Source organism: Monopterus albus, unplaced genomic scaffold, assembly GCF_001952655.1.
Source record: "Monopterus albus unplaced genomic scaffold, M_albus_1.0 scaffold52.1, whole genome shotgun sequence".
Classification (NCBI taxonomy): domain Eukaryota; kingdom Metazoa; phylum Chordata; class Actinopteri; order Synbranchiformes; family Synbranchidae; genus Monopterus; species Monopterus albus.
In genome coordinates, this window is record NW_018127932.1 from 354,609 (window position 1) to 366,126 (window position 11,518).

General features: G+C 40.5%; 2 protein-coding genes across 2 annotated transcripts in view; one reads left to right on the top strand and one right to left on the bottom strand.

The window, feature by feature from the left end:
* Positions 1 to 3,412, bottom strand: part of wdfy4 (WDFY family member 4) — a 45,759-nt gene extending 42,347 nt beyond the window's left edge. Inside the window, exons 1-3 of the mRNA XM_020601869.1 lie at positions 3,139 to 3,412; positions 1,413 to 1,503; positions 171 to 428 (exon numbers count right to left, since the gene is read on the bottom strand). Of these exons, the coding sequence (XP_020457525.1) occupies positions 171 to 428; positions 1,413 to 1,503; positions 3,139 to 3,158 (369 nt within the window). The 5' untranslated portion in view covers positions 3,159 to 3,412. The remainder of the gene's footprint in view (positions 1 to 170; positions 429 to 1,412; positions 1,504 to 3,138) is intronic.
* Positions 3,413 to 4,183: 771 nt separating this feature from the next.
* On the top strand, positions 4,184 to 11,512 carry LOC109961047 (putative ZDHHC-type palmitoyltransferase 6). Its single transcript, XM_020601577.1, has 10 exons — positions 4,184 to 4,506; positions 5,131 to 5,266; positions 5,403 to 5,513; positions 5,618 to 5,750; positions 6,633 to 6,811; positions 6,983 to 7,056; positions 7,261 to 7,423; positions 9,132 to 9,214; positions 9,748 to 9,938; positions 10,339 to 11,512. Exons 1-10 carry the CDS (start codon positions 4,386 to 4,388, stop codon positions 10,825 to 10,827), a joined length of 1,680 nt encoding a protein of 559 aa, XP_020457233.1. The 5' UTR covers positions 4,184 to 4,385; the 3' UTR covers positions 10,828 to 11,512.
* Positions 11,513 to 11,518: the final 6 nt, after the last annotated feature.

Genomic DNA, 11,518 nt, shown 5'->3' on the forward strand with positions numbered 1-11,518 from the left:
ATGTCATGGGGTAGGACTGGATAAGTCTGACTTCTTCCTACTCCATTCAAGCATGTACTAGGTATAAGCAAATTGATATTGGATTAGCATTTGTTGGATATGTGTAAAATTATGTGTGTTGATATATCAACTGTCTTTACATGCTTGAAAGAATAAATACAGGTCTGCACCTGTACGTAAAGAGACAGGGCTTTGACCAGATGCTCCTCTCTCTGCTCTGAAGAAACATGGTCCACTCTGCGGTCAGGGCTCGAGCATGTGCAACTTTCCAGCTCCTGTAGTTGCTCTCTGAGCTCTTGTGGGAGGTGAGGGTTCCTAGAAGACCCCTCCACGTTCTCTGTTTTCAACTCCACAGAGACAGACAACTCCCCTGAAGCGCTCAACTCTCCGGTTTCCTTATTGATCCTCTGCCCTTTAACAGTCTGGTCCTGGAGGGGAAAAAGAGAGTCAAAAGTGAGAAAGACTCCTCAGAACTTAAGATGACTGTTCCATCTTTTCTTAAATACTCCAAGTTTGAATAATAACCTAAATATCTTTTAATCATATTTTCTTGGTCTGTCCTTGTCCCCTAGACCCAGAACACACTGTCTGCACAAAGATGTATGTGATCATATGCTTTCCTTTGCTCCAGTGCATTATTTAGGTACTATCAGTTTAGTATTATCCTACCTAACAGTCCTGTAACTTACAAGTGGGGAAAAAACCTTTTGCTCATAGAGTCAAACTGATGTGCCACTCATAAAACCCTAGGATGTTTTGGCCCACTCAGTACTGTGCCTAATGTTGTTAAAGCTTTGGATACTGTGAAGTAATTCCTCTACAGTTTGAATACCTTCACATAGGAGGTTTCTAAGTGTTACACTTCTGTTACATCAGTTGTGGATGAGACATCCTGCTCCCATGCAAGCATGTTTCAGTTTAACTGAGGACCCATTTAAGACAATTTCATTTCCTCATTACAGTGATATTCTGGTACTTGTGGTTTTGAGACATGCAGTCGTGATTAGTAGCAAAATGTTTTTAGAAAGAGCTAACCTGACATGCCAGAACCAACAGTCATTATTATGGTACACTAAGCAAAGGGAGACTTAGTTCACATTCCAGTTTATTAATAGCTTGCCGTTTCGTGTGACAATTTTCTGTGCACAGTGTGCATGTGAAAAAGACTGATAGCAAGAGTGCAAAAGCATCCAAAGTCACCATTATCAGTGTGAGCATGTGCATGAATGGGTGAATCCATAAATCTCTTTGTCCAGGTAAGGTAGAAAAGTACCATGTAAGTGCTGTCCACTTAACATTTGTGAAATGAAAAAGTAACACGTACATAAATTGACTTTTTCCAAGTATGTCCGAGTAAACAATGACACTTCATCTACTGCCAATACTCCTTTCAAACATAGTTAGGCACTTACTTGTACTTGTGTGAGAGCCATCTGGGAGTTTCCTGGCTCTAGGAGGACACCGTCATCTGTGCTGTGTAATTCCAGACAGAGTGTTCCGTGTCTGCTCCAATATCCGGAGGAAAAGACAAGCAGAGATATGCTAGGAGTAGTGCTTACTGTGTAAAGCTTTTTGTACAACTCTACGCACACCTTACTAATCTAAACCAAAGCCGACTGAACTTTGAACAAGCAGAGCAGTCAGTTGGCACAGGTCATGTGCTTTCTCACTTCCTCACAGAAGCAGAAGTGAAATAAGTTGTTTAGCTAGTTGTATGGGGCCCTCCCTCTGTCTGCATTTGTTTTTTGAAGGCTAATCATATAAAGCTTGGCATGATATGAAACACTGAAAGGGTCCCATTTCACCAGCAAACAGCTTGTAGCTACAGGTTTATTTTGACAACGCTTTGATAACTAAAAACATGTTACATTTATTGTTTATCTGCTAATAGTAACAACTGAAAAAGATAACCCTACTCTACTGTGTTAAAAAGTGTTAAAGGATTAGTAAAGGAATGAACTTGTATCAATAGAAAACAAACTTTAGATTTAGAAAGACCAAAGAATTCAGTAATTAAAAGGTGCCAAATCAGAGATGTGTTTTGGGCACTCAGTCATAAGTGTGTTAGCATGGTCTGAAGGCTTGTGGAATGTTGAGACTGAGAAACTGCTGAGAGTTTGTTAGTGGCAGAAAATAAAAGCAGTGTTAAATTAGTTAAACAGCGCCATCTTGTGGTGAAAATATCCTGTCAGCAGAAAGATCCTGAGGAGATCATCTCAAAAGTAAAACATTAACATTAATAATGAGCCACTGACCAAGATATTTTAGCAGCAAAAAGACAGGTGTAAACAATGTCATTAAATGTGATTTTCCTGTGCTGATAACTTTATGCTGCATGATAAAGTAGTGTCAATTAAACAACTGAAAGTGAACAGAGCCATCGCTGATGTGACTACCTTTAGTAGTTAATGTCACCAATCAAAATCTGTTTCCTACAAAACATATAATACATTTTTGCCTAAGAGTTCAGCCTAAATATGTCACAGGCTACAGTCCAAAAAGTTAATTCTCTGAAAAAACATGCATCTGGCTTTATATCCCAGTATGTCGAATTATGTCCCAGAGCTAATTAACATCTGAGGCAGTGTTGAAAACTGATTTAAATGGAAAGCAGCTAAAGCCTACAGAAAAAAGGTTAGATGACATCACATGTTAATTTGCATGCAAGTGACCTCACATACGCTTTTCTCCTAATTTCAGCTAGCCAGACCTCTGCTTCCTCCAGCTGCTCATGTTATATAACACAAAATTGACAAAAAATAGTGTAGGACAGATGGAACTGGAGATGCATTCACAAAAATACATTTTCAAAGTAAAATTAACAAACCAAATAGCTTACTATACTGTGACTTTTTTTTTTCTTTTTAAATCAGGCCACAGCCAAGTCTGGAATAACAATATAATGTCAACCTGTACAGTTAACAACCCAGTTTTCATCACTGCTGTCATTCTCATCACGTCATCACAGAAAATAAGGCAAATACATGTATACCCAAACTGAGTGTCTCAGGGCTTATTTACTCATCTGACCTAGCCCTTATGTAAGGTAAAGTTGCAAAGTTCAGTTTTCAAATAGAGTCAAGAAACACTTGTACAGCTTTTAAAAAATAAATCCATCAACTTCAGAGGAAAGGTTACAGTTCTGCTGCTGCAGTCATCTCATCCAAGGCAGCGGTGGACTCAGGTAAAGGTGACTGAGCTTCCCTCAACTGATACAGCCCCTTCAAGAGCTCATCAAGTCAGTCTCATTTCTCAGGACAAAACAGGCCAGTGTAGAGATTCTTAGCCAGCCTCCTTAATCGCACTGGATCAGTTAAGGACCGATTTGCAACTCCAGCTCCTTTAGTAATTTCCTGGCATCAAACGAACGTATTTAAATGAAAGAGAGGGGAGAAACCCCTAAGCTCTGACGGACATTAGCAAACACACCTGTGCTTGTTTCCACTCAAATTCAAGAGACTTGCGGCCCGCCCACTCCATGCAGCTCTTTATGGTGATTGGATGATTGCTAACGCCAGCGCAACTACTTTCTTTACCGCCATCGTTAATCAGGCTGTGTTCCATTTGTCCATGCGGACATGCCGCTTGTTACATAGCACCAAGGGCGGGGAAACGCTTTTAAATAGAGTCCAGGCGGCGATATGACACTGATCTTCAAAAGCTGATAATGGTAATTCCAGAAAACATGCTATTCTTTTACACTATGCAAGTATAGTAAGAAAAAAATGTTTTTTTTTCATAATTTGGGGGGAATTTTTATTTTAATGTTGAGACCAAATCTACACCCTTGTTCAGTAATCACAAGCTGTGGGCTCCTGTGAGGATATGGTGCCCACATTTTCTGACAACAAACTATGCTGCTATTTACCATTTTGATGGAAGTCACCATGTCCTTAATACTCCACATGCATGCAATTACAACATTATCAAGAAATTGAATCAAACATAACATAAGTAATGATAACTCTCCTCCAGAGAAAGTGCTCTGTCCAAAAAGTCGCTAGGTTTGTTGCTAGTCGCTTTTTTTAAAATAATTGTCGGTAAAGGGGTCTTAAAATCACGAAACCTACCGATAAAGTGGCTAAGTTGGCGACATTGATTTGAAGTGCTATGATATTTATAGGATCCATGCGTTTTGTTGACGCAGATGCGTCACAGAGTCATGTGACCGGCTCTAACCAATGAAGTGTCCAGGGCGTGGTTTGTCTCAATCATTTTAGCACAATGAAAGGCCTTCGTTACTTTGTTGCATGATCTCCCTTCTCACTTTATCCTGTTATTATGATGGTGCTGTAGCGCTTCGGCCGATGAGCTGATTTTGTTTCCGTTGCCGTTTATTTTTCTCTGCGGAAATAACAGCAGGTTGCCTTTGCGTACCCGTCATAATGCATCCGATGCCCGTGTGCTCAGTTAGCGGTGGAGACATATTTGACTGTATACAGAGAGGAAATATTGAACAGTGTATACACTTCATTGAGAATGATCGAGCAGTCCTCAAGCGAAAAGGTAAGGTAGAAAAAGAACAATAAAGAACATCTTGTGCCACTGTTGGCCTTGGTCTATTATTTACAACATATTAACGAGGCTACTCTGTTCCTGGCAGCATAGTTTTTAGCCTTGATCTGTCAGTAATGTGCCCTCTGTTGCTCATTACAAAACCTCAAAACTACTGATTTTATCAGCAGAACTAACCTGTTACACCTATGTCATAATGGACATTTAATCATCTGAAATCTGTATCATACCCAGGCAAAGTTACAATGTGCAAATATTATAGCATTGAACAAGTACAACTGTACATGATGTTATTTTCAAAGCACCACTTAAAACTGTCATGATTCAGGGTCTCCTAATGTGATTTTGCCAAGGGGAAACCTTACCCTGCTGCAGCTCCTTGGTGAGATGGTCTGGCACAGATCTAGATGGACAGATCTTGTGACAACACAGCACAAAGTCACATTGTGCCGAAGGGAACCCTAACCCCAACTCCAGAGGGTTTAAATGATCAACAGGTTGACAGACCACGCATCTGTGTCAAGCTTATATTGTTAGTCACTGAGACTGCAGATCAGTTTGAAGGTCAGCATCTTCAGACCTAACTGTGATGTGCATGTGTTTGTCTCCATCTAGGCTGGGGCGGTTTCACCCCACTTCACTACGCTGCCCTGCATGGTAACCGTGCCTTGGTTGACCTTTTCCTTAGTCATGGAGCTGACCCTAACCTGACATGTGATGCAGGACAGACAGCCTTCCATTTTGCCTGCAGGTAAGTGACAGCTGAATATTTAGGTCACTGTGTTAAGCAGGATTCTCGAGGTGACAATGCCATGATATGAATGCTACACCTTTTGTCCTGTGCCTGAGCCTCTGTAATAACAGTTGGTACTTCTGACTTTCATTAGGCAAGGAAACATCTATATCATACACCAAATGATGCAGTATGGAGCTGATTTGCGCCTCATAGACATGCAGGGGAAAACATCGTTGCATCATGCAGTTACTGGGGGCAACATGTGAGTGGAGAAAAGAATCAACAGATCACTTATCTCTATAACAATGTAATCACAGACATAGGTGAAGTATTATGTACACACTAACCGACAGTCATCTTTTCCAGTGTTGCAGTGCACTATTTATGGGAGACAGGAATGTTCCGATTCTCAGACACTGACATGTACCAGGTGACACCCCTTCACCTGGCTGCGTCCACAGGCAACACAGAGGTAGTCCGGTATTTGCTCAGAGACCAGGTATGATATAGTTTTCACTCTCTCACTCACTGGTATGCTTACGTTTGGGCATCCTCTCAACGTTTTGAAACTTAAAATGTTTGGAATGGTAACATTAACATAGCTTTATTTACATAGTACATATCAGACACAGAGGCAATTTAGTGTACACTTGCCAAAAAAAAGCATTAAAAACAAGAAGCACCTAAACAGAATAAAATCAATTAATACAAAGCATGAGAAGTGTTTAAATGAAATAAAATAACATAAATGAAAATAAAGATCAAATAGACAAAGATTGAATTCAGAAATACAACTACAGCATGGTGCATTTACAGTGAAATAATAAGTTGCCACAGTGCAAGAATAACTGCTGCTGCTGAAACCATGTGAAACCATGTGAAACCATGTGAAGCCACATGCAACAGCGTACTGTGACTTGATTCAACTTTTTGTTTTGGTCACTTACCTCTCACATTTGACTTCCTATGTCCACACATTTACCACATCTCACTCTGGCATGTCATTAATCACTCATATAAAACTGTAGACAGCCATGTTCGTCAAATAAGCTCAGCTTAATATCTTAGCACAAAAAGGCAGCTATGCAAGCCTATAAAAAGCTGTGCAATAAAACCTGTTTTTGGAATAGGTGTGGATTAAGATCTGTAGTCATTTTGTGACTGTATGTGGTGCTGTTGGAAGAGTATCTATCAACTGCAATAGCACCAGAAGCAGGATAATCCATCCACTTAAATGTAACTGTGGCCCTAAGTCAGGGTCCCTTAACACAAAGCTAATCTTTGCCCATGTACATGGAAATAATGCTTTTTTGAACCAGGGCCCAGTGCAGATGTGACTGTCTGACTGCTGTGCACCTCAGCCCATGCTTTTGTGTTTCAGAGATGTACTGCGGATGCAGTTGACCAGCAGGGAGCGACACCACTTCACGTTGCAGCAGAGAGGGGTGGGGTGGAGGTGTGCTGGTCACTGCTGCAGAAAACGGGATGCAGGATGCTCCATCAGAAGAACCACAGTGGCCTCACACCACTGGATCTCAGTAAACTGGGGAAAACATTCAGGTGAATCTGCTGTCTCTAGAAATATCTAGAAAAACCCTGACAAACCGGTGACTGCAACACCCTTCAGTATGCAATATTTTCACATTTCTCATTTTGCATTTTCAGGTTACCTGTTTCTCTTGGGATCCTGATGCTGATAAGTACAATGCTATAATGTGTCTTTTTCTCTAGACATCAGCAACTCACCAAACTACTGAGTCGGTACATTAATGAGCCAATACACCACATGCCGAGGGAGTCTCATGGTAAATACTATTGTATACGGTATATATGCTGTATGTATTGTCTTTTCATCATTAGTCTTGCAATAAAAACAAGAAGGATGGTTATTATAATAAGAACAGTGATTATAACAATAGCATTGTAGCATTAAAGGTGTTGTGTGTGTTTGTATGTTGAATGTACTTGAATGTGCTAATACATTTATGTTATGTGTCTTTTCTCACCAGTGTTGTACTACTGGACACTGTTTTTTCCAACTCTGAGTGGAGCTGCCATCCTGCTGATAGCAGCCATGTTGGGAGGCTATGGTGGGCTGATCTGTGGCTTGCTCTTCCCCTGGCTGGCCAGAAGCATATTCACACAATACCACCGCATGACCACGTACCAAAGGTTTGACAAAAATGTGAAATGTGTATCAGTAGTTCAATAGATTGTGATAACTCTTTGCTTACAGTCATGTGAAAAAATTAGCACACCCTTTGAAAGCATGTGTATTTTGTAACATGTTTTAATATATGGTTATTTAATCTCAATTTTAACAATACAGAGAGATTAAAGTAATACAACTAAACAAGTAAAACTGAAGAAAAGTCTTTTCAAGATCTTCTGTAAATGTAATTCTACAAAAATGCCTATTCCAACTGAGGAAAAAGTTAGCACACCCTAGCCCCTAATAGCTAGTGTTACCTCCTTTGGCTGAAATAACTGCAGTGAGACGGTTCTTGTAGCCATCTAATAGTCTCTGACATCGGTCTGAGGGAATTTTATCCCACTCCTCAATGCAGAATTGTTTCAGCTGTGAGATGTTTGAGGGGTTTCTTGCATGTACAGCCCTTTTCAAGTCACCCCACAGCATCTCAATGGGATTCAGGTCTGGACTTTGACTCGGCCATTCCAGGACTCTCCATTTCTTCTTTTTCAGCCAGTCTTTGGTTGATTTACTAGTATGTTTTGGGTCATTGTCATGTTGCATGGTCCAGTTCCGCTTCAGCTTTAATTTTCTAACCGATGGTCTCACATGTTCTTCAAGCACCTTCTGATACACAGTAGAATTCATGGTGGATTCTATGATGGTGAGCTGACCAGGTCCTGCTGCAGCAAAGCAGCCCCAAACCATGACACTTCCACCTCCATGCTTCACAGTTGGTATGAGGTTCTTTTCCTGGAATGCTGTGTTTGGTTTATGCCAAACATGTCCTCTGCTCTGGTGTCCAAATAATTCAATTTTGGACTCATCTGTCCAACGAACATTATTCCAGAAGTCCTGGTCTTTGTCAACATTCTCTCTGGCAAATGTCAGTCTGGCCTTGATGTTTCTCTTAGAGAGCAAAGGTTTCCTCCTTGCACGCCTCCCATGCAAGTTAAACTTGTGCAGTCTCTTTCTGATTGTAGAGGCATGCACTTCTACATCAACAGTAGCCAGAGCCTGCTGTAGGTCTCGAGATGACATTTTAGGGTTTTTGGAGACCTCTTTTAGCATCTTGCGGTCTGCTCTTGGTGTGAACTTGCTGGGGCGACCAGACCTGGGCATGTTGGCAGTTGTTTTGAAAGCCCTCCACTTGTAGACTATCTTCCGGACAGTGGAATGGCTGATTTCAAAATCTTTTGAGATCTTTTTAAATCCTTTACCAGACTCATAGGCTGCTACAATGTTTTTTCTGAAGGCCTCTGACAGCTCTTTTGCTCTCACCATGGTGCTCACTCTCACTTCAACAGTCAGGAGCACACCAAACTAAATGTTTGAGGTTTAGATGGGGCAAGCCTCATTCAAAATGCTGAGTAACGATCTACTAATTATGTGCACCTGGTGTGATATACCTGTGTGTGATTTGAGCCATTTTAAGAGGGCATACATGTGAGGGTGTGCTAACTTTTTCCTCAGTTGGAATAGGCATTTTTGTAGAATTACATTTACAGAAGATCTTGAAAAGACTTTTCTTCAGTTTTACTTGTTTAGTTGTATTACTTTAATCTCTCTGTATTGTTAAAATTGAGATTAAATAACCATATATTAAAACATGTTACAAAATACACATGCTTTCAAAGGGTGTCCTAATTTTTTCACATGACTGTAGATATCATCTTGTCTTCATTCCAGGTTACCCAACCCGATCTACTTGGGAACCCTGATAGCTGGTGTGTTCCATACCCTGCTGTGCTTTTATGGAAAAATAATGCCTATTATCCTTATTGAAAATAGCTGATTTAAAATCTCATCCACATGTAGATTACTGGAACATCTGGCATTGTGGTCCTGCCAGCAGTTGTCCTTACACCCCATTGTTTTGGAGATCAATATCTCAGCTAAAGGCCAGATTTCCATAAAATTTGGTGGCAGTAATCATGGCTCCCTGCAGGATGATTCCTAATGATTATGGGACCACCCTCAGGCCAAGCAGTACTTTGACCAACTCTTTGGTTCCTGACAAGGTATCCACAAAGTGATGAACAGTCCTTTGAATAGTCACAATCGACAGAGGATGAATTGCGGTGTTTTATGTTTCTTTCTGCCCTTCCTTCCAATGCCACCATTAAAACCATACTTTTATGTACTCAATGAATAAAATCAAATGAGCATAATGCAGTGAAATGTGGTGAGCTCGTTCATGCGTCCCAAATAATGTCTGCTTAAATATACACAGAAGATCAGGGTAAATGTAATCTAGGATATTGCTTATTAAAAACAACAAAGGTTCATCCTTAACTTTTTCAATGTGTGTGGCCAAGCAGTGCTCTAGTCCAGGTATCGATGGTCCACTTCTCCCTAGTCCTTGGCCTGTTCTGTAAGGTTCTGACTCAGGACCCCGGGACACTGGACAGAGCAGATGCCGATCCTCGTTTTTCCTGTATCGCTGACCTGGTAGAGAGCAACCAGAGCCCTCACAGGTTCTGTCCATACTGTGAGGTGAGGTGTCTCGAGAGATCACTATTTTATTGTTTGTTTTTTTGTTTGTTTGTTTTTTGCATTTGTTTTTTTTTTTATATGCCTATATCTACTTATATATTTAGTTATCTAACTATCTATTTAGCAGTATTTCTGTCTAGATATAGAAAGGTTCACACTTGGCATATGGTTTCATGTGGTCTTCCCTTCCACTACACTCTTACAGCCATATAATGTACAGTATCCACTGTAGATGTTATGGTGATTGACATCCAGTAGTGAAAATAAAAAATTGTAATTCAAAGTATTAGCTCTCTGAACAGTAAAGTTAAAATGTACATTTTCTGGTTCATGGGCTACATTATTCCAAAAGTAATTCTCTGTTACTCTCCTTCCCATCCTGTGCTTGCTTTCCTCACAGCTGTTTCAGCCTGACTACACAAAACACTGCAAGCTGTGTGAAGTGTGCATTAAAGAATATGACCATCACTGCCTTTTCCTGAACCAGTGCATTGGCCGGGGGAACCACCGCCTCTTCCTCTTCTTCATCCTCTCCATGGTGATTGCCCACCTTATTTTTGTTGCCACAGCAACAAGTTACCTGAATGATAAGATGTCTGCAGGCAGTCACAGCTTGTCATCGTGGCTCACGTTGATAGGGGAGGAGTTCTGGATTGTAGTCATGATTGTTATGAATGCACTGACACTTATGTGGGAGGTGTGGCTGCTGTCTGAGCAGTTTGGCGCCATCGCCACGGGTACGACCACCTATTTCAGACAGTGTGAAAGCTCAGCACAACAGAAGTCACTAGGGGAGCGCTGGTTTATAGTGCTGTTGTTTCTGTTGGAGGGTCAAAGACGGGTGGGCAGCGGACAAACAAGAGAGGACAAAATCACTATCGATATTTAAAACAGTTGGTTTGTCTTATGCAGTTGTTTCATAATCCCTCACTTAGAAATGTGCATTCATTCTCAGTTTACAAAGTGTTTAGTGTGTACTCAGCTCTGTGATAATGTCCTCGTAAGTTTCAGTAACTCTTTAATGCCATATAACATGTTGCACTCAAATGTAAAATTAGGTTATATTTTAATATTTCTATTTTAATATACAGTAGTCTATAGAGTAGATTTGTAGCCAGCCACTAAGTTTAGATGTTTGCCTAGTTTTTAGAGACCTCACTGAACATCGTTAAGATAACAGTATTTTAATGAACTTGTTGGTTTTTCATTGTTAACTGTGAAGTACTAGATATTTCCAAGACTGTGTTCTAGCAGGGACCACCTCTGATAATTGTTTCTCTTCCACGTCATCAGCATACATTTTTAACATCATTGTTTTTGTTGCTTTAAATAAATGTGTGAAAACTGTAGATTGTTGTGTACTCAAAACATCAGCAAGTCCTGTGATTAGCTAGTGATAATGGTTAATCACGGGTGCACTGAAAGTCTTTGTTCCCAACATAATGGTATTACCTCTCCAACCTGCTCTCACCTATTTGTGCCATGACACTTCCTCTGCTCTCACTAATGGGACATGCTCTTTTCATGCCTTTAATTACACGCACTCATTTCCTATGTGTCCCTCAGGACCATATTTCTAG